Raw genomic sequence first — 21,062 nt, 5'->3', positions numbered from 1 at the left:
TTCATTTCATCACATACTAAGCTATGGGCAGGTGAATTTGTATGAAATAGTGTGAAATGGCCTGGTGTAGGCAACAAAAGAAAGTGCCACATTTATTCTGCTGGAGGCTTCGGCTAGCGCCGTTTTGGACTCAAGCCTGTCATGCAGTTCCATTGGGGTAGTCACTGCTGAAAATTTAATCTTGTGGTTTTTCCTCATGATGTGCAGGTTGACCACATCTGTGTGGAAGGTGCCACAGCTCTGGGCATTGCCTCCCAGGAAGGCCATGAAGCAGTTGTGCGTGCTCTGCTTGAGCATGGGGCCGACCCTTCCCATGCCGACCAGTGCGGCCGATCTCCGCTGCGCGTCGCCACCAAGGCCGGGCACGTCAATGTTGTTCGACTTCTCGAGGAAAGCCTCGCTGTGGGCCGCTCGGCCCAGGCAGCAGGATCTATCAGCACCTCCTCGCTCGCTTCCGCAGCCTCCACCGCACCGTGTGCTGCTCCTCTCTTCTGCCCAGAATCGCCGGAATCCACAAGTGACAAACGTCGCTCGCTTGCATCCACCCGCTCTGACTCGAAGTCGTCGAGCAATCGAACTGATTCAACAGCTCGTTCCCAGCACAATGTTGGTGTCAGTGCCGCTTCTTCCGCGGAGCCTGGTGCATCCAGTCTCAGCTTCACCCAGCAAATCCAGCAGTGCACACGCTCGCGGCACCGCGCAAGTCGAGTGCTTTCTCCCCTCAACAGCGAGGGTCGCTCGCCGTCCAGTCCTCCGGGCTGCAACTGGCCGCCAGCCGTTGTTGTGCCGCCGCGCCGCGGTCCGCTGCCAGATCCCCCGGTGATGGCCGTAGACGCGCGGCCGAGGCGCAACGGCATCGTCACCAACCCCAATTGCAAGGGGGGCAAGCGGTCCACTTCAGATCAGCTGCACAGCAAAGTAGCCAACTATAGGGAGGGAGTGAAAGGGGCCGTGCTTCCTGTCAAGAAAGAGACGCCCCTGTAATGCTGGCCTCATTTTATTAGGGACTCAAGGACTCGCACATTGCTCGCATCTTTTCCTTTGCTGTGTGGTATTGTTTGCACTTGTATCCAGGTGCAATGTGACAGCTCTGGAATCAAGAGGAGCATTGGGTTGTCAAGCTTCCATTGTGAGAACAGTTTTGTTTCATCGCTGGCTGGATCATCGGTCTGGTTGCTCTGCTGCTTGTTGTCAGGGTTCCCCAGCGTTTGTTGCCTCAAAGGGCACAATGTTCCCCGTGGGCCAGTGGTTTCTTCTGCCGAGTGCTTGCGCTGGCAGCTTCTGCTAGAGACATGTGAAAATGTGTGCATTAGCAGTGAACGGAGCGGCAGTGCAGACACAAAGCTGTCTGCAGCCACTTTGTGTGCAGCCTGCTGTAGTTTTCCCCTGCCGGAATGCGCTCTCTGTGCCTTTATTTGGAGAGTTGGTTTGCATAGGTGCTTCTCTGTGGGCCATTTCCTGGAAGACCTGGAACAGTCTTGTTTGTGATCAGTTTTCTCGCACCATTTTAGCGCTTTGTTGCTTCCTCAAAGACTCATTCGTCACACACTTCTTGCACTGTGCCTAATTTGTTGAACATGGTGAATATCTTTCCTTGTGTTGAGGAGGTTCTTTGGCTAGCTGTCAACATTTTGTAAAGATTGGTCAAGACGTGGGTAATAGCTGTTCAGGAGGGATGCTTTGAACCTACAAACATTTAAAACTTGTTGCAGTGGGTTGGGGGGATAACCTGTTGTGCATGTCATCAGCGAAGCATGATGCCCTCATTCAAGTCTAGTGTGCTGGAATCAGTTTTCTTTCAGAGTGGAGGCGCACATGGATGTTGTTCTTTGGCTAAAAGAAATGAGGATTGCATTAGTTAGTTCGCATCAGAACTTTGATGCTCAGAAGAAAGTGTATAATATAGGACAGTGGGGCGAAAAAAGATTTTGGTCCAATCACGAGTTGTGAGTGGAAGGAAATTTTCGGTCGCTGTCATAATTCCATGAGCGAGTATTGTGGCTAACCATTTTTCTTATCCAGGGATGTTTGAAAATCACTGCTTTAGTGCAGTGGGATATGAGGATTAACTTTATATTCTCATGTTACAAAAGCATGTCAGTATGGCTGTTCATGGGTTGCATTTCTTTTATTTAGAACCAACTGTCTCTCAAGCAGGGTTGTTATGTTGTATAGAATTTGCACAAGCGTGTACTACTGTCTATATTTTTTTGTGTCTAAAATTTGAGCGTTTTTTTTTTTTTCTCTAGACACGTGCTGCTTAGCTCGTGATATCTGAACGTTGATCTGCTCTGGTTTCGAGCCTGTGTGAAGCACAGGCGGATATCTAACACTTTTGCTGTGGTGCCACGCATCGGAAGTTATTTAGAAAAATGCTCATTTCATTGCACATACTAAAAGTATGACCACTTGTTGCAAGTGGTAGGTTTATATTTCGCACATTGCAATGTGGATAATGGGCTTCTCAAGCGAAAAGGGATGAGAAAAGTCGCAGCCCTGTCTATCTGCTGCAAATGTTTTTCGGATAATATTCTTAGCTAAAGGTATTTATGAAGTCTGTTCCATGGTAGCACATGACACTCATATATTTGGATTAGTTGGAACCCAAATTTATTTTGCTCATAAAAAGTACATAGGTTGCTAGATAACCTTTATTATGACATTGTGATCGTAAATAGATCTTTGTAAGATTAAGAAACTACTACGTGCAGGCAAACAACACTTCAGGCACTGTAATCACACTTTACAAGGCTTAAAAGCTTAGGCTATACAGCCCTGCTCATGCTTTTACTTAACCCTAAATGCTATACTTTGGCATTATTCAGCCCTGTACTTAGTTTGACTTCGAAATGCCCTAGGCCTTGTAACAGGTGAGCTGAATGGCTATTTGACAGCGGCTGCTGCTTCTGGCAAAGATGCGAAGTGCCATCCATGGCCCACTTAGTCGCAGCCGTTTCCCTGGCAAATTCAGCGAGAGCTAGTGGCAGTGAGTTGCCTCTTTTCTGCAGTTATATTGCACAGCATCTATGCTGTCTTGATGCCTAAGGGCATAGACTCATTATCGCTACCCAGAGCAAGTGTTGAAATGGCTTGCACATGGCCACCATTATTCTATCCTTAACTTTCCTATTGATGTTTCTCGGTGCACGCTGCAACTGAGCAGAAGGGGCAGGTTTCAGAGCGTCAGCAGTTTTGTCAGTGTATAAAGTATGGGACAAAGCTTGAGTATAGGTTCTCGGCTACCCGAATTCATTGCCCATATGCTATGCACTTAAGGCACACGACAGGTCCAGCAGGGTGGCTTGTACACATATATATTGTATTTTTGTTCGTGCTTTGTATGTCGAGTCCCCCTCTGTCATGGCCATCCTGAAATGCTGGTGTTTGAGAACCCAAAAAACAATGAAAAGAAAAGACAAGGGGAGCCATGCCACTCTGCCAGCAGTCGTGGCAGTTTGTTATGATGTGTGGTTTGCTCATGATTATTTATGCTAATTTAAGGCAAGCAGCTTCTGTTTTACTGTAGATCTCAGGAGCAGTTGCGCTTCACGTAGTTAACCATTGCGCTTTATTTTTTTTGAAGGGATTATCACCAGATATGCATGATGAGAGGAGTTCTGCTGTTTGTTTCAAGCGAGGCACTCATTTTCGTTGCGTTGCTTCAAGCGTTCAAAGAGCAGAATCATTTGGCGGCTTTGCATTCTAAGTATCGTCTAGTCAGTCTTGGCCTGCCTCTGTAATTTCCCCACATGGTCTCATGCCGATAAAGGCGGCAAAGAAAATGCCTGTAGTGTCTCAAGACGGTTGTACAGGAACAAAGCAATAGTAGTTGTTGAGTGTTTGGACCAAATAATGAAATTGGGCAATACACTAAGGACGCATACAGAACAAGCTTTGTTATTGGAGATATCGTCACCGACAAATTCGGCTGCAGTCCTTATCTTTTTGCAGTCATTGAGTGTTTTTCTTCTCCAATCTCATTTCCCTGTTGTTAGTAGTCTGACAATCAGTGTGTTTGCACAAACACCAGTGAAAAAAAAAGTCATGTCAGAAGGCTATTTTTTTTTTAATTAAATGAGAGAGAGCACCTTTTGGCTCCAACCAGCTTCCTAGTAGCTTTAACATCTTCTAGTGCAAAAGAAAAAAAAACGTATTAGGCTTCCTGATGCAAAGGAATCAATTAACTTAATCTGCTAGTAGTAAATATAGGATAATAGGATAACAAGGAATGTTCCCAAATGATTTCTAAAAAAGCTGGAAGGTCTTTTGAGGATACGACATGTTAAGAGTTTTATGTAGGCAGCCCCGTAGTGAACTCTGTGCGGTGCTTCAGTAAGACGCTGCAGCTTAGCTACTTAGTCGTTGCTGAAAGGTTGCCCATACCGTGTGTTGGCTTATGTGCCCCATGTGCTCCATGTGGTGACTTAAAACACATTGCATTGGGTGTGAGGCATCGAGAACTCCTGAAGACTCATTTAATGTGTGATATTTAACGCAATGGAGTATGGCTAAGCATACCAAGTATAGCACTGATTCTGAAGCGGCACACATAACGCAAGAACGCTTGTGTGCGTGAGAGAAGTGTTGTCGTGCTTGTTCTAAAGGCTTTCTATGCTTTCATTGTTGATGGGGTGGGGCAGGGCTTGCCTGTGAGTTGACACGGGCATTTACATAGCCTAAAAAATAAACAACTGAAGATTGCGCAAAGTTGCTTGTGCAGCGGATTTAGTTTTGACAAATAAAAATGCTTGTAAGAAAATTGTATTTCTTGTAGATTGCTTGTGACCTTGTAACCTTGGTAACCAGATGCAAGGAGAAAAATTTGCTGATAATTTTGTTGCTGCCTGTTCAAAAATACAAAGTAGGGCAAGCACAGTTTACAATGGCTCTGCAACCAATTACAGTTATGTTGACTAGATTGTGGGAGCATTGCAAAACATTGACAAATTCCCAGACTAATGATGCACTGTGCTGAGCAAAAATGATAATCATGCTGGATCTTGTTGTCGACCAGCTCCAGCAGCAAAAAAAAAAGAAAACACCCCTGTGCTTAAAGCAACCATGCTTGTAAAAGAAAACTGAAAGAAAAAAAAAAACGCCACAAACGTCACATGGCAATGAAAAAAAGTACTGAAAATTATTTTAGGCTGAAGAGAAAATTGAGATGCACTATGCTTCATGGTGAAGTTCAGGACATAAGGGGCAGGGGAAAACGGCACTGTCTTGTTACTTCTTTGTCCAATCTTTCGCACTGTTTTCATTGTGCTGCTCATGAACCAACTGGCCCAGCAATCTTCCGTATAGTAGTTGATCACCTTTCTTGTTATCATGATTAGTCATTGGATTAATGAGCAGTTGTGCTGTAACCAATGATGCTCCACTTATCTAAGCGAAATCCTATTAATATGCACCCAAGATTGCTGTGTAGCTACACGCTGAAACAGCAGGTTGGCTTGTAAATTTTAGTGTTAGTCGTGCCCAATTAATATTAATATGGTCACATAGGTTTCCAAGCAAAAGTGCCCATAAAGCATGTCGTCTATAGTAACCACCTACAATGAAATAAGTATTCAGAACAAACACTTTGTGACCAAGTTTTTATTCTATGCGTAGTGGTGAGTTAACCGGAAATTAGACATGTTGGGAGCTCGAAGTGCATTATCCTGGTCGCTGTTATGCATACAAAATGCAGTGCAGTCAGAAGCACCTAACCTTTCATGAGATGCATGATGTAGTCTCTGTGATGTGTGTCCTAGTGCAAGGGTTCAAATCCCACTAACCAGCAGCTGTACCCAGTTGGCTGACAGCTGCTCAACGTACTTATCAACTTTGCAGAAGTCACTGCAAAAACTTCCTCCACAGCCATTCATGCACAACGGCAAATGGAAAGGCACACTGTCCAGACACCTTACCACTGTATTGCATGAGACCCCAATAACAAGAGTAGATAATCACTAGGGCATTTGCACTGAAAACACATACTGTAGGATGAGATCGATAGAGGCAGCACAAAAATGCACACCAAAAAAAAGAGCCACCTACCGTGGTTGCTTATTGACAGTGGCTTCAGCTGCAGATCCCATGACAGCAGATTTGATCCCAGCCATGGTGGCCATATTTCGTAAAAGCAAAATACAAAAATGCCCCCATGCTGTTCGATGACGGAGCATGTTTTTGAAAGAACCCTAGGTGGTCTTAATCTTGCCCTCCATTACAGCGCCCCTTATAATCAAAATAATTAGAAAATTGGTTTTTGAGGAAAGGAAATGATGCAATAACTGTCCCACTTATCTCTGGACACTGGAATGTAACTTGATTTGATTTATGGGGGCTTAATGTCCCAAAGCGACTCAGGTTATGAGGGACGCTGTAGTGATGGGCTCCGCAAATTTCGATCACCTGGGGTTCTTTAATGTGCACCGACATTGCACAGTACACGGGCCTCTAGAATTTCACCTCCATCGAAATTCGACCACCACGGCCGGGATCGAACCGGTTACTCTGGCTCGGTAGACGAGTGCCTTAACCACTGAGCCACCGCAGCCCATGTGTTGCTTTGGGGCTTAAACCCCATGATTTACAATTTTTATTTACAGAAAAATGAAAGAATCTCATGGGCATAGGTAAGATTTTGTTCCAACTGCTGTCCATATTAGCACAAGAATATATATACCTCAATGGGTTCCGAGCATTTTACATTGGAAAAGTTTGGTCCACAGAAAAATTCATAATGCAATTCGTCCATTTTAATGGAGCTTTCAGTAAAGGTAAAAACCTCAATAAAGAGCTCACTCCACATTAACTTTCAGCAAATTAATGGTAGCAATTTGAACTCTCTTCTCTAGCAATCCTTTCTTTGTTCTTAATGCAGAACTTTAGCACTTGTTGGAATCAGCTGCTTAGCATTACCTTGTACTATGTGGCTGGTAAAACAACTGTAGTAAGTGTTCTCCAAGGTACTACCTGGAAGTATTTTCGCACACTGTCGGTGTATTGTAAAACTGCCCGCTTAAGCAGTTAAAGCAAGTACTCTTGACACATGTAGAGTTAGCATCACCGAATGTGCAAGCAGTTCTCACATTCCGGCATGGCTTCCTCATCAGAGAATGCATCCTCAGACGATATGGGGTGTCAGCAATGCCAGAGTGTGGCAGAACACAAAACACTGGCAGAGCATAACATTCAAGGCTCAGAAGACAAATCCACCAATACACCCACCTCCTGACAAACTTTGACATAAACCACAGTTTATTCAGAGCAATTCCAATGTTAAATGCAAGCAGTACACAGGTGCAAGCAGTTGATTTCGGCCAAAATTTAACTTTTCTTCCTTCAAACTTTTCTTCTTTCAAACTTTTTTTAGGAGAAAAACGTTTGTGCGAAAAGTTCACAAAAATTGAACAGTTGTGTGATATTGAATGGCACAGCAATACTGAAACGGTACACTTTTTTCAGGCCAGTAGGAAAATTATATGTTTATTAACTGCAGCAAAAAAAAAAACTTGAATTTTGATGCCTTGAAATCCAGTAGCTCAGTGTCCGTACCTGTTTAGTGAGACAAGAAAAGGACGGCCATAGACAAGGTCAACAAAGGAGCTAGGAAATCAAGGCTACAGCTCTGGTGCTTTATAGGAACTGCCCACGACTTCTAAAAACCTCTTTGAGGTATATATTTACAAGTTTTGAAATAGGCGACTGCTTCCTGCCAGTACCAAGTATATTGTAACAAAACAGTTAAGCCTATATAAAAATTGAAAAATGGTACGTATACGTTGTTACCGCTTGGAGTAGAGTGAACATGAATATACTAGCCCAGAGGCCGACAGTGCTGAACGTTTAATTCGTGCTTAACTCAATACACTGTTAGGTCAGAGCAACAAACAGTAAACCGAATGACTTACTTCTGAAACTCCCACTCCCTGTTGTCAAGTGGGCAAACTTGGCGCGTCTTCAGCCACCGGGAGATGCAGTGGAAGTGAAAGGCGTGCTGCACAGTACACAGACGACAATTTATGACGCACTGACATGAGTTCGCTTCCAGAACAATAAATGCAGTCAAAGCGTAGAGAAGCACTTACGTTGCACACTCCCCAAGCTACGGTGCATTCCTCGCTGGTAGCCGAAGCTTGATTAGCCTGGCATTCGATGCCTGCGAAATTTGAATGATTCAGCGGTTACGTGACAGACGGCAGAAAAGACGACACCAAACGCACGGACCAATACGCCCGAAACTCACAAAGATCCATAATGTGATTCCTGCAGATTGCGCAGTTGTCCACGACAATGTCTGAAAGGAAAACAGCGTTTCGTGATCGTGAAGGCCGCAAGAACAATGTCCCACCAATGTGTCACTACTGAAGCGGCCGACTCACCCCAGGCCCACAGTGCAACAGCATTCCACTGAAAAGCAAAATAAGCAACGGCTTAGTACACGTTGTAAAAGAAAGCCGAAGAAAAAAATAACCCGAGTTCAGCCTCAAACTATTCCTTACTTTCTTAACCTCAAACCTCTTTTTGTCTCCCCTGGCAGAACTGGTGGAACTCGGCTGCTCAGACTGGTCCACATCCAAATCCTCGTCCACTTCCATGGCCATTTTGTTACAGGGTCCTGCAAATCAGGTCAAACTGCTGACTGAATAAATAAAGGGCTAAATTTCGACGGGAAACAACGAAACAATGCTCCAATTCGGCCTAAGATACTGCACAGAATACACACACTCAGCACGAACAACCGCAGCGCACCAAGCCACTGAGCAAACCGGAAGTCGTTCACAATGCCGGAAGCCAGCAGTCGGGCTGTGATGATGATAACGCAGTGAGGATGATGATGATACAGAGCGAGGATGATGATGACGATAACAACAAAAAAGTTTTCGTTTCACTCTTTTGGGGTTGTACCGTTTCGCTCAAACGAAAACTCTTTCAGAAGCGAACACATCCGTATGAAGAGAGATGTTGAAACGAGGCAATACTGGAATTACAAATGGAATAGCATAAACGATCGAAGTCGGTCGGGCCCACTAGCTTTATATGAGATACTTCAAAGCTATTTAGAGTTGTTGTTGTCCAGTTTTAATAAATATTGTTGATTTTATTCTTACAGAACCTGATGCGCTTTCGAGAATCCTTCATTTTGAGCCCAGCTAACATCCCTTGTACCACACATGTGAAGAAGAAAAAGAAGAAGATGAATATTTCGCCATGGCCTGCTGCACGAGAGGCAATGAAACCGCTGTGCACAAAATTTTTCGAAACTCAGCTGGCCTCTTCAGCTCTGTGGATAAGACGTGCGTACATGCTAGCGGCTTACAAACAGAGAAGTTTGATTGTATATGTACTTTATTGTTCTGAAACTGACAACGGGATCTTCCTCTGTACTACCACAGGTTGAAATTTGGATCCCCTCTTCGAGAAATCTGCGTGGGTACCAGGCTTCCTTCTAAGCTCAAGGTAATGAGGTTTGGTGCGCAAAATCGGGTGCTATAATGCACCGAGTAGCCGTACTCCACACATTTCGTGAACTCAGAATCGGGGCAGTCGACGCACTTCGTCGCGGCCCTGCACACTCGCTGTTCAATTAACTGCCGCGTGTTCGCAAAAATCCCCCCCCCACACACACACACACAGAAAAAAGCGTAGGCGGGAGTCAATGGAACAGTTTTATAAGTCACAACTATTTATACTGTACGCCTCACGCAGCACCAATTAAAATATGCAAATTGGGGGCATTCGAATACCATGACACATGCGTCAGAGAAAATTTGTAAAGATAGTACGAAGAAAGGGGCAGGGGGGTCGGAGCATGACTGTGCGACCTCCGTTTTACATAGAACATAATATTTAGTTGAGGAAAAAAAATGTTCCCCACTTCCTTTGGAATCGTCATAATAGTGCAGCTATAGCGAAACTGTATTCAGGACCACGCATATCAGTTCCATCTTACGAGGTCTTCCGTGCTTGAGGCCCAGCTGACGAGAAGGCACGGTCTCTCCTGGCCGCAGGAGTTGCTGGACGTCCTCTATGCGCATGCCTCGGAGAGCGTGCACGTGTTCGGTGTGCGCCCTCACGTGTCGGACTGCGCGGAGCTCAAGTCGGCGCTAGAGCGGGGAGACGACATCCGCTGGCACGACTACTCCATCTATGTCCACGCGGCCGTCTTCCTGGTAAGGCAGGAGCATTCATACGTTCTCTGCGCTGCTGCACATTCCTCGCTTTCTTTTGACACCGTTGGTCATCATCGTAGATATTGAACACATAGTTTGGGTGCTTAAAAATAAAAATAATGTCGCCCTGCCGGCGGCAAGAGAGAGATATATATGCATAGATAATTAAAACCTTGCATCAAGAGGCCGCATCAGTAACCCTTGCACGACGCCGACCTGTCTCGTGCCACGACTCGACGTGAAATCGGTATCTCTTTTGCGCAAACGTCTCAGTAAAGTGAAATTTAAGGAAGCCTGCAATGGCTTGCTAATTAGTTAAATTTTCCAGATCTCCACCCCCACCCCCCTTATTTTTCCCCACAGCTGAGTTTCAAGAGTTTCGCGCTCCCTACAGAGCTTGATGGAAACCTAACGCACGGATATGACAGTTATAATTAAAAGAGGAATTCGGCCACGCTCACCGCATCGCTCGCATGCTATTGACAAAGGATATCATCTTTTCAACCTATCAATTACGTAAATGTACGAATGTTTGGCCAGAAATCTACTCGTATTTGCGCCGTACGTGCTCGAATGCGTAATTTTGCTCGTTCAATGACGCCACTGAAAACAGCTGCATGCTTGTGTCGGCACCGGACATGCTCAAAGCTCAGAAGCCTCGCAGCTGGCAAGCTTGCTTTATCTGACTGGCGCTGTCCTGTTCAACGTGCAGAACTTCCTGCAGTGCTTGCCGAACCCACTGCTCGGCCATGAGCTGTACGACGAGTGGATGGGCGTGGCCGTCTCCACGAACACGCTGGAGACAAAGGCTAAGCTCATGAGGTATGCCTCCCTGTCAATTGCAAAGTGAACATATGGTCACTAGTATCATTTTTTTCAACAGCACAGTGTATTATGGTTCCGAGTTCCAAGCTCATTCTTGTGAGTGCTGCTGCTACGCATTTCTTCCTTTTTTAGGCCATGGAAAATATACCGTGCCTTTCTGTAGTTTCCGAGTCGCGGGATTTTTGGCTTTCCTATCACCAGTCTCTGACCTTTAGAACCTTAGAACCATTAAAACTTTAGACCAATTAGAGCCTTGGATTGCTGCAGGTAGCACCCAATTTGGTGGCCTGGCAACTTTGAAAATTACGGTTACATGAGGCCCCACCGCTTGGGCGTTCATGTACACATTAGTGCAGGAACACCCTATGCGTTCGTCCACGCATGTCCTGCGTGCAGGGACACGAACAGATAGCTCTGGTATGAAAGGGAACACATCATTCGCATACAACCTATCATTACCCCGAAAACACACTCTTTCCTATGTTGTGAATAGCTTTCCTCTGGGCGGATGATGCCCATGAGAAATATTTAAACTTCGGTCTGTATGTAACAATATAATTCGTTCTTTCGCGTAAATTAATGAACTGTTCCATTTCATATATTGGAACTACCTACACGGGAATGGGGTTCACCGAACCTGTCTAGGAGGAAAGTGGGTTGGGAGTCAAATTTAGTGCGACTGGTAAAGAGTTTGCAAGTCCCTAAACTGCAGAAAGCGCTGTGGTGCCTCATCTATGAGGAGCACCGACGCTACCCGGCCCATTGCAAGGTACTGGATCGCGATGACGAGTGCCTCCCCATCAAAATTCTCACCAACACTGTGTACGGGGCCCGGCGGTGCTTAAGCATTTCAACCGATCCTTTGATGGCGCATGCTAGTTCAATGGGGATGTGGATGACACCTTCCACATGGTTTGGGCGTGCCAATCAAACCCATCTGCCCCCCCCCCCCCCCCCCCCCGCAACCTAAACCCCACCAGAGAGGACTGGGAGGCGGCCCTGCTCGGCTGTCAAGATCTCAAGAAAAGGCCTTGGTTCAACGGACGCGGGCGGCGTTGCTTGCCAATGGGGCACCGGAATAGGAGCTCCACCTAGTATTGTGAGGGGAAGGGGCCAATAGGGCCCCAACCCAATCATCTCTCTGCAATCTGTTAATGCTTTTCACCGCCACCATCACCACCCTGGCAGGGTGTGCCGGCGCCTCCCTGACTGCCACCAGGAACTTCTTCGCCAGTGGCTGCTGGTGCTGCGCAATACGTGCCGTGCCGTACCCCGCAGCCACACCACGCCCGTGCTTGCGGGCCACTTCGTCGGACCCTCGATGCTGTGGCGGCCCGGCGCGCAGTTCGCCGCCTATCCGGATGCGGGGGAACACGCCGCGCTGACTGCGGTGGTACGCTGCCTGGTCCTCTTCCTGGACGACGTGTGGAACGACATTGACGAGAAGGCGAGGGTAATCTTGGTTCTTTTCCGCCTGGGCCACTGTGGACGAAAGGACGCCGAAACTTGCTCTGAAAGCCGGTTCCCACGTGAAATGTGAAAAATTGACTCTGGCTAACCCTAGTTGAATTGCGAAAGCTTCGTTTCCTCGGCACGTCGTCTACCCAGCGTCTCATTCCGACGCTCTCGAGAACTCAAAACGGTCTCTTCCGCACTTGAAGAGTCACTCCGGGACGTGGCAAGACTTCTTTTAGCCGCATCTTCGTTACGACGCTTCTCGAGTCGTGCGGCGTGCTCTTGCTGGCTGGCTTAGTTGGCTCGCTGGCTGGCTTAGTAAAGCTTTCGCTTTAAAAGGTCCTTCTTCAGAAGTCCCCAAGTATACGAGGCTCGTTTTCCGAGCTCATAAAATATCTGAGGGCGAGAAGAGCTTTCCTCCTCACTAACCCCTTCAGAGCTTCGAAGTGGCAGGCGTACCAAATATTGCTTCTTAGGAAACGAAAAGCGCAGCAACTTTCTCACTTCAAGGTGGACACCTCAACCGCTCCATGAGGGAAGGGGGAAGGTGGGAGTGAAAGAAGAGAGGAATAGGCGCTGTGGTGGAGGGCTCCGGATAATTTCGGCTACCTGAGGATCGTTGGCGTCTTTTGCGTTTCGCATGCATCGTAACTCTGCCGCCGCGGTTGGGTCACTCACTGCTTTCTCTATCCTTCCCTTTCACGTCGCGGTTGTAGGCGCGTACACCGAGAGCCGGTCGCGGTGGCCACGTTTCGATGGAGGCGAAACGCAAAAGACGCCAGTGTGCTGTACGATGTCAGTGTACGTTAAAGATCCCCAGGTGGTCGAAATTATTCCGTACCCCTCCACTACGGCACCTCTTTCTTCTCTCAATCCCTCCTTTATCCCTTCCCTTACGGCGTGGTTCGGGCGTCCACCGAGATATGTGAGACAGTTACTGCGCCATTTCCTTTTTTCAAAAACCAAACCAAGGAGCCTGTGAAAGAAACCCGCCGCGGTGGCTCAGTGGCTAGGGCGCTCGGCTACTGATCTAGAGTTCCCGGGTTCGAACCCGACTGCGGCGGCTGCGTTTTTATGGAGGCAAAACGCTAAGGCGCCCGTGTGCTGTACGATGTCAGTGCACGTTAAAGATCCCCAGGTGGTCGAAATTATTCCGGAGCCCTCCACTACGGTACCTCTTTCTTCCTTTCTTCCTTCACTCCCTCCTTTATCCGTACCCTTACGACGCGGTTCAGATGTCCGCCGATATGTGAGGCAGATACTGCGCAATTTCCTTTCCCCAAAAACCAATTATTATTATTATTAGGAGTGAAAGAAGGGAGAAAGAGGCGCCATTGAGGAAGGGTACAGACGAATTTCGACCACCTGGGCCCAGTAGCCAGTAGTAAAAAAGGATAGACTAAGAACGGCCCGAACGCAGGAGTAGGAGGTATAGTACTCTGAACAGAAATGAATAGGAAGGGAGTAATATGTGTCCTACAGACCGTGCACTCCCTTTTAAAAAATGGGTGCGTGCAAGAGGACAGCTTTCTCCCTTTCTACTCCCATATAAGCGTATTCGCGCACTAACAGTCCCCCTCTCGGTGGACGCTCGTACCATGCTGCGAGGGAAGAGATGAGGAAGGTGAAAAAAAAGGAAAAATTACAGATTTCATCACTCGCGAAGCGTTGGATTCAACTGTTGCAAATATTTCTGGCGCCGCGCAGACGACCTTCTCGCCTCGCAAGACCGGCGCCCGTCAGTCGGCAGGCGTCGCCGCCGCCTCCAGGCCAGACTCTTTCGTGAACTGCAACGCGTCCCAATTCGTCGACAGCCTCGAGAGAGAAGCGAGGTGGCAGGCCGAGATCAAGGACATGATCATGGCCGACCCACCCAGTTCTTTGGCGAAGACTCCTCAGCACGTGAGATCACCCACGGTTTACTACGATAGGATATTGGTGCGGCTGTTTAGGGATAACTGGAAGAGGCCTTTGTCCTGGAATGAATGTATGGTGAAGACAGGACATATATAGTGCGTATAATGTACTTTGCATGGCTGATGATTGTGTGATTAATTAGTGTTCTTAATTCTTTAACGTGCACTGACATCGCACCTTAAAGATCCCCAGGTGGTCGAAACTATTCCGGAGCCCTCCACTACGTCACCTCCTCTTCCTTTCTTCTTTCACTCCCTCCTTTATCCCTTCCGTTACGGCGGGGTTCGGGTGTCCAAAGATATATGAGACAGATACTGCGCCATTTCCTTTCCCCAAAAAACAATTATTATTATTAATTGCCCAGCTCTACTCTGTAATGTTCGTACTGCTCTTGCGCTGGTGCCAGGAATGAAGGCAATCTCAGTGGCTGCAGTTGCTCTTCTCGAGATTCGTCCGAGCTGATACAGCCACGTGGACTGCGCGACACGAGCTATCCGTCATGCGTGCCACTTTAATGACAACTCATTTCGTAGAGTAAATGTTTGGTTTGGTTTATCGGGGTTTAACGTCCCAAAGCAACTCAGGCTATGAGAGACGCCGTAGTGAAGGGCTCCGGAGATTTCGACCACCTGGGGTTCTTTAACGTGCACTGACATCGCACAGTACACGGGCCTCTAGAATTTCGCTTCCATCGAAATTCGTATTCGAAATTCGTAAATGTGTATTCCGAGCCCTCACGGCCTCGATATGTTCAACGAGGATGTGTTTTGTGAAGAAAGGAGAAGCTCAGTAATTTACCCTCTGTGGAATCCTGGACATCCCTGCAGACCAGTTCGGCGCTTAGCCGGGGCCAGGTCAGCCGGTTGGTGCACACGTGGCCCAGATGTGGCAAGCGCAGAGGCGGCGACCGTGTCCCGTTTCCTGCGCTGCGTCTGCCTGGTTCCACTGCCGCTGCTGCAGCCGCGGCGGCGGAGCGGGCCTCCAAGGTGGCCACGTTCCCGCGCCGTGCACACGAGGACTCCGAAGACAGCGGTGACACCGAGACAGGTGACGCCAACCCCGATTCTGGGCCGTTGGCACTTTCGGGCAAAAAGTCCAGTTGGTTGGGCTCTTTATTCCGTTAAAATTCCCCAGCATCACAATTCTATCCCTCTTATACGTACACCATACAGTCCAACCTGGATTGCACTGTGTGTGAGAGATGATATGGAGAGCAGTGACCGTGGCCCGCACCCCTGTATTGAATGAAGACGCTCACACCACCACGCCGTGCCAAATCAATACTGCCTTGAATAGTTTCGGGGAAAATCAGTAACAAAGTATTAACAAGGGAGTATAGCTTCGACAGTTCGAAGAGGCCGCATATTTGAAAGCCCCACTCCTTCTGGCCATATCTTCATGGCGTCATCGGTGGGAGTATAATTAGGGTTCGTATTGACGATCACTCGGGGTCAGCCGCCGCGGTGGCTGAGTGGTTACGGCGCTCGGCTGCCGGCCCGAAAGACGCGGGTTCGATCCCGGCCGCGGCGGTCGAATTTCGATGGAGGCGGAATTCTAGAGGCCCGTGTACTGTGCGATGTCAGTGCACGTTAAAGAACCCCAGGTGGTCGAAATCTCCGGAGCCCTTCACTACGGCGTCTCTCATAGCCTGAGTTGCTTTGGGACGTTAAACCCCCTTAAATCAAACTAAACCCTGGCGCGTACGAAGTTGGAAACAGTGGAACCTTGACGTACCATTTATTTTTTATTTACTTGCGCGATGCACAGCGAACGAATGACGTCGAAATTTATCGTGTTATCCTTCATTGAGGGCGGCAATTTTCCCAGCTACAAATTAAGGGAACAGATTGAAATAGGGAAATTGCCCCGCTTATCCTCAGTTTACTCGGGGGGTGAAAGTGGGAGTAAATTTACTCCGGCGGTAAACTGTTCGTGCAACCGGATGTTCGCGTGCACCGAAATCTCTCGTTTTTTTCCCCCTGTTTAGGAATCTCGCCCTTCTCCCAGCATTCTTGCATGAAATTGGTCAACAATGGAAAACCGCTAAGGTAATTTTCATACCTAAGCCAGGGAAACCGCTCAATCTAGAAAATCTAAGGCCTATATCCCTCACCTCTTGCGTTGGAAAACTGATGGAACATGTCATACAAACGCGACTAACCAATTTCATGGAAGACAACGACTTATACCCCCATTCGATGATAGGTTTTAGATCGCATTTGTCCACGCAAGATGTCATGATACAGCTCACACATGACATATTAGACACTAAGTCGCTGGATGCGAAAGTAATAGTGGGACTTGATCTCACTAAAGCTTTCGATAATGTAAAACACGAGGCGATACTAGAAAACCTGGCTCTTTTAAACGTCGGGGAGCGCACATACAACTACATTGCCAATTTCCTTTCGGACAGGATAGCGCGCATCCACTTTGGTGAAAGTCAGTCTCAAGACATACACTTGGGCAGCATAGGCACCCCTCAGGGTTCGGTACTTTCCCTTCTTCTCTTCAACGTGGCCATGATACGGCTCCCGAAGAGACTGGAGGGGATAGATGGCTTGAATTTCTGCATGTATGCAGACGATATCACCATGTGGATGGCCCGTGGCCACGACGCGCACATCGAAAGTACGCTACAGAAGGCCATAAATGAGGTAGAAAACTATGTCAGCCGTAGGGGCTTGCAATGCTCGCCGCAGAAGTCTGAACTTCTTTTTTATAGACCTCTGCATCAAAGACAAACTAGAACCATCCCTAACATCAAATTACAAACTCAAGGGGCGGAGATTCCTCATGTTGAAAAAATCAGAATTTTAGGAATGATTATACAAAGCAAAGGGTATAACGGTGATGCAATAACTAAGATGGAAAACTGCGCGCAACAAACTATGCGGCTCATACAGCGGATTGCCAACAGAAGACACGGCATGAAAGAGCAGAATCTCCTACGGCGTACAGGCGTTCGTAGTAAGCCGTATCTCGTATGCTGCCCCCTTCCTTGATCTTAAAGTTTCAGAAAAGGAAAAGATAAATGGAATTATCAGGCGATGCACGAAACAAGCTCTAGGATTGCCCATCCGTACATCCACTCACCGCCTCCTAGAGCTGGGAATGCATAATACCCTGGAAGAAATTACGGAAGCAGTGAGAACGTCCCAAATCGAACGCTTAGCCGGGACCACAACCGGCAGGGCCATTCTAGAAAAACTCAATCTTAGCCGAGATAACAGAACAACCGCCAAAGTTGACATGCTCGGAAAAATTCGAGACAATATAGTTGTACCCCCATTACCCAGGAATATGCATCCTATTCATCACTCAGTGCGCCGGGCCAAGCGGGCAGAGGCGCTAGAGAAACGCTTCCGCTCCTACAAAGACGAGGACGTGGTCTACGTGGATGCCGCTGAGTATGGTAAGAACACGATGACCGTCGCGGTCGTCAATAATAACTCCTCAAAATAAGTGCCTCCATACTCTCGGGTAACCCAGAGACTGCAGAGGAAGCTGCCATAGCACTGGCTTGTGTAGGCACAAAAGCGAGATACATCATCAGTGACTCCAAAGTTGCCATACTAAATTTCAGCAGGGGCCGGGTCTCCCCTCTAACGAATACAATTCTAAGCCGTCATGTAATAGACCGGAAAATTACGCTAGTCTGGACACCAGCACATGCCTCCCTGCCTGGTAATGAGACGGCCCACGAGTTCGCCCGAGGCTTTTCTTTCCGGGCGGACCCGAGCGAGGTGGTCTTTACATACAGGGATCGCATGGTGACCTACAGAGAAATTACACAGCACTATCGTTTGCAACGAGCTAGACTTCCTCCAGCGGATAGATCCTTGTCCAGATACCAAGCCATCAACTGGCGCCGGTTACAAACTTACACATTTCCAAACCCGGCCCTCTGGAGTCTTATGTACCCAGGGCAATTTTCAGACAAATGCGCGAACTGCGAACTTAGGGCCACCTTGGACCACATACTATGGGAATGTCCTCATGCTCCCCGGGAGGGACGAGGTATTAACACAAAAGATCAATGGGAGACCTTACTACTGAGCTCCGACCCGGCGACTCAGTTACAACTCGGCCGACTGGCCGAAGCCGCCGCCGAGAGTCAAGACCTTTCGGCCGTCGTCTAGGCGGGTAGCCCTCTGGCTACCCTCTTTCTGTTGGATATTAAAAGTTTTCCTATCCTATCCCCCTGTTTAACATTTCGCCTCCGTCGAAATGTGCCTGTGACAAAATGTGCAGCAAACGTGTGGCATCAGCACGGAAAAATGATATGCACGAATGACAACTCCCTGTTAGCGCGTGACTATGAAGAAAGAGCCGTGCGCACTGGCGGGACCTGGTAACGAGGAATGCAAGCCTTCCGTGCAACGCTTTTCTGGTGGCACGGGGCACTTGTCCTTCGAAACCGGTTGGTGCCGCCAGCACGTGAAAGTTCCGACCCGCTCAAAGTGTTCGTGGAAACATATAGGTTTTTGAGAACCATTTGTGTGTATACGTTCTTGCCCCGCGCGATGTCACTGGCAGAGCCGCCGCGGTGGCTCAGAGGGCTGCTTACCCGAAAGAAGCGGGTTCGGTCCCGGCCGCGGTGGTCACATTTCGATGGAGGCGAAATGCTAGAGGCCCAGGTGCTGTGCAATTTCAGCGCGCCCGTCACAGAACCCAAGATGTTCGAACGTATCCGGAGCCCTCCACTACGCCGTCCCTCATTGCCTGAGTGGCTTTGGGGCGTTAAACCCCATAAAACCAAGCTGGTAACATTACCGGTTCCATCAGAATGATTTGCTTTCATAGCATGACAATTTTACGCGCGCATCGACTCGCGGGCCAGCCAACCGCGCACTAGACGCACATTAACATGCACATGTGATGTTCAGCTTGTTTTACATCGAGCCAGTTCTTCAACTCTGAGTCACGCATGCGCATGAACTGCACTAGAAACTTGGCGCAGCGCGACTTGGGTTAATTTCTGCCACCACATGCAGGTTTCTGTAGTTTTCTTGGCGAGGGCTACCTCTACCCCGACTGGGTGCAGCGGTATCCGGAGTGGAATCTCTCAGGAACAGAATTGCCTTCCTGGGCGGCACGTTCTTGCTTCACCATGGACCTGAACAGCCTCAACGACCAGATCACGGTATCTATATGCGGCGTTCTTAGTTGGCCAGCTGTTTCTTGGTACACATCTAATCTCACAGAAAACGCCTTTTTAGTTGGATGTAGCCTGTGTTTCGGTTTCAAAGAAATACCCAGGGGCCAGTGCATTGACTGAGAAAAATTTTAATTTCAATCCTCATTTTTTTTCTGCCGTTGTTTCTTGGTCCCAATTTTAAGCTGGATATCATTTGTCGACTGTAACCACAGATAAGAAATGCTAAGATATCGGCCGTCCGGAGCAAATTAAGAAACAGTTGGCATCTGGTGAATAATTTTTTCGCAAACCGATGGCATTAGTGAAAACTGCCATGCTTCGCGAACATGAAGTCGCTTGAAACCCGTTCACATTTGTCCTTCACCCACTTTCACCTTCCAGACCAGAAGCCGCCATCCACCACCAACCTACCTCCACCGTACCTAAGCTTCTCCTTCACCAACCACCTCAACCCTCCAGAATTAAGGCCTTATACCCACCACCCTTCCACTCATTCCACCCTACAGATGGCTCCACTCATGAGAAACATGCGCAGAACTGAAACGAAAAAACGACGGCGAATTACGATTCAAAACCGCAGCGGGAAGGCGGTCATTGTAGCAGCGCAATATACAACTAATACTGCTAACGCAGATTTGTCGCATCATCTGGTAACCTTGCCTGATTTTTTTTTTCATGTTTATCTCGGTTTGCTTTGCAGCGCAAGTGGATCAGCATAAACACGAAGCTCTACAACCGGACACTTAATGTGACGACACCAGAAGAACCGCCGGCACATAACACGCTCCCAGGAGTCCGTTTCTGACCAGAACAAGGAGAAAATAAATGAGTGCGATGTGCTGTATCAGGCAATTTTTCTGGGGTATGCGCCTTAGTATGTTCTAACAAAAGACGTGATCACCGTCTGGAAAATGAGAGAGAGAAATGCTATGTGCATTTCTAACTGCGTTGTTAGCTATACTACAGCGCTAAACAATACGCTCAATACAAGGCATCCCAGGAGTGTTCGCCAGGGCCTCTTTCGCGAGTGTCTGACCGCTTTGGAGAGGCAGACTCGGATACATATAACAGGCGTCTTGATGAGAGGTGTGTAAAGAGAGAAATAACATATAGCATTAATTATAATCGTCTCCAGCATTGGCGACCATAACAGGCAGCTTTCGCACAGTGCACGTCTTGCGTTGCAAGTTCAGTATATGCGCGTGCCTATAAGGGAAAAGACCAAACTGCCAGGATCACGATCACATTGAGTTAGGCGTGATATCTTACCTGTCCGGGCCATGTGGCGCACCGGTGACTTTATGACTTGAAGTTACTGAATGGTATTTAATGGCACAAGGACAAAGTACGGCTAAGGAGAGCCAAGAACTGGCTCCACTTCTGTGCTGGTCTTCCATATCTACGAGCACAGGGGACGGCCTTTCAGACCTTTATTGTTAGCTCACAGGAGTAAGCAAAGTACCTCGGTGAAAGATTTTGTGGAAGTATTTAATTTATAGATATTTTGGGTCATCATCATTTGCTCATTGAAAGGAGGAGGA

The 21,062-nt window shown here is 47.8% G+C and overlaps 3 protein-coding genes across 5 annotated transcripts in view; 2 read left to right on the top strand and 1 right to left on the bottom strand.

The window, feature by feature from the left end:
• The window catches only part of LOC144129104 (uncharacterized), a 68,134-nt gene extending 63,369 nt beyond the window's left edge, over positions 1 to 4,765 (top strand). For both annotated transcript variants that reach the window (XM_077663013.1, XM_077663014.1), the window contains exon 13: positions 208 to 4,765. In XM_077663013.1, the coding sequence (XP_077519139.1) occupies positions 208 to 984 (777 nt within the window). In that variant the 3' untranslated portion in view covers positions 985 to 4,765. The remainder of the gene's footprint in view (positions 1 to 207) is intronic.
• A 2,681-nt stretch (positions 4,766 to 7,446) lies between these two features.
• Roc1a (Regulator of cullins 1a) lies at positions 7,447 to 10,043 on the bottom strand. Of its 2 annotated transcripts, none has more exons than XM_077663016.1 (7): positions 9,944 to 10,043; positions 8,493 to 8,608; positions 8,373 to 8,400; positions 8,237 to 8,287; positions 8,079 to 8,149; positions 7,902 to 7,987; positions 7,447 to 7,545 (listed from the first exon to the last, which is right to left on the bottom strand). In XM_077663016.1, exons 1-7 carry the CDS (start codon positions 10,026 to 10,028, stop codon positions 7,533 to 7,535), a joined length of 450 nt encoding a protein of 149 aa, XP_077519142.1. In that variant the 5' UTR covers positions 10,029 to 10,043; the 3' UTR covers positions 7,447 to 7,532. The 2 variants fall into 2 exon arrangements, with proteins under 2 accessions (XP_077519142.1, XP_077519143.1); XM_077663017.1 differs by lacking the exon at positions 9,944 to 10,043 and adding an exon at positions 8,717 to 8,820.
• Positions 9,162 to 20,379, top strand: LOC144129105 (uncharacterized). The gene is made up of 9 exons (XM_077663015.1): positions 9,162 to 9,287; positions 9,387 to 9,450; positions 10,002 to 10,163; positions 10,876 to 10,985; positions 12,177 to 12,435; positions 14,151 to 14,345; positions 15,188 to 15,407; positions 19,358 to 19,506; positions 20,222 to 20,379. The coding sequence occupies exons 1-9, from the start codon at positions 9,202 to 9,204 to the stop codon at positions 20,324 to 20,326; spliced, it is 1,350 nt and encodes a 449-aa protein (XP_077519141.1). The 5' UTR covers positions 9,162 to 9,201; the 3' UTR covers positions 20,327 to 20,379.
• Positions 20,380 to 21,062: the final 683 nt, after the last annotated feature.

The sequence above is a fragment of the Amblyomma americanum genome, chromosome 4 (genome assembly GCF_052857255.1).
Source record: "Amblyomma americanum isolate KBUSLIRL-KWMA chromosome 4, ASM5285725v1, whole genome shotgun sequence".
Taxonomy (NCBI): Eukaryota; Metazoa; Arthropoda; class Arachnida; order Ixodida; family Ixodidae; genus Amblyomma; species Amblyomma americanum.
This window is presented reverse-complemented; position numbering and strand designations above follow the sequence as displayed.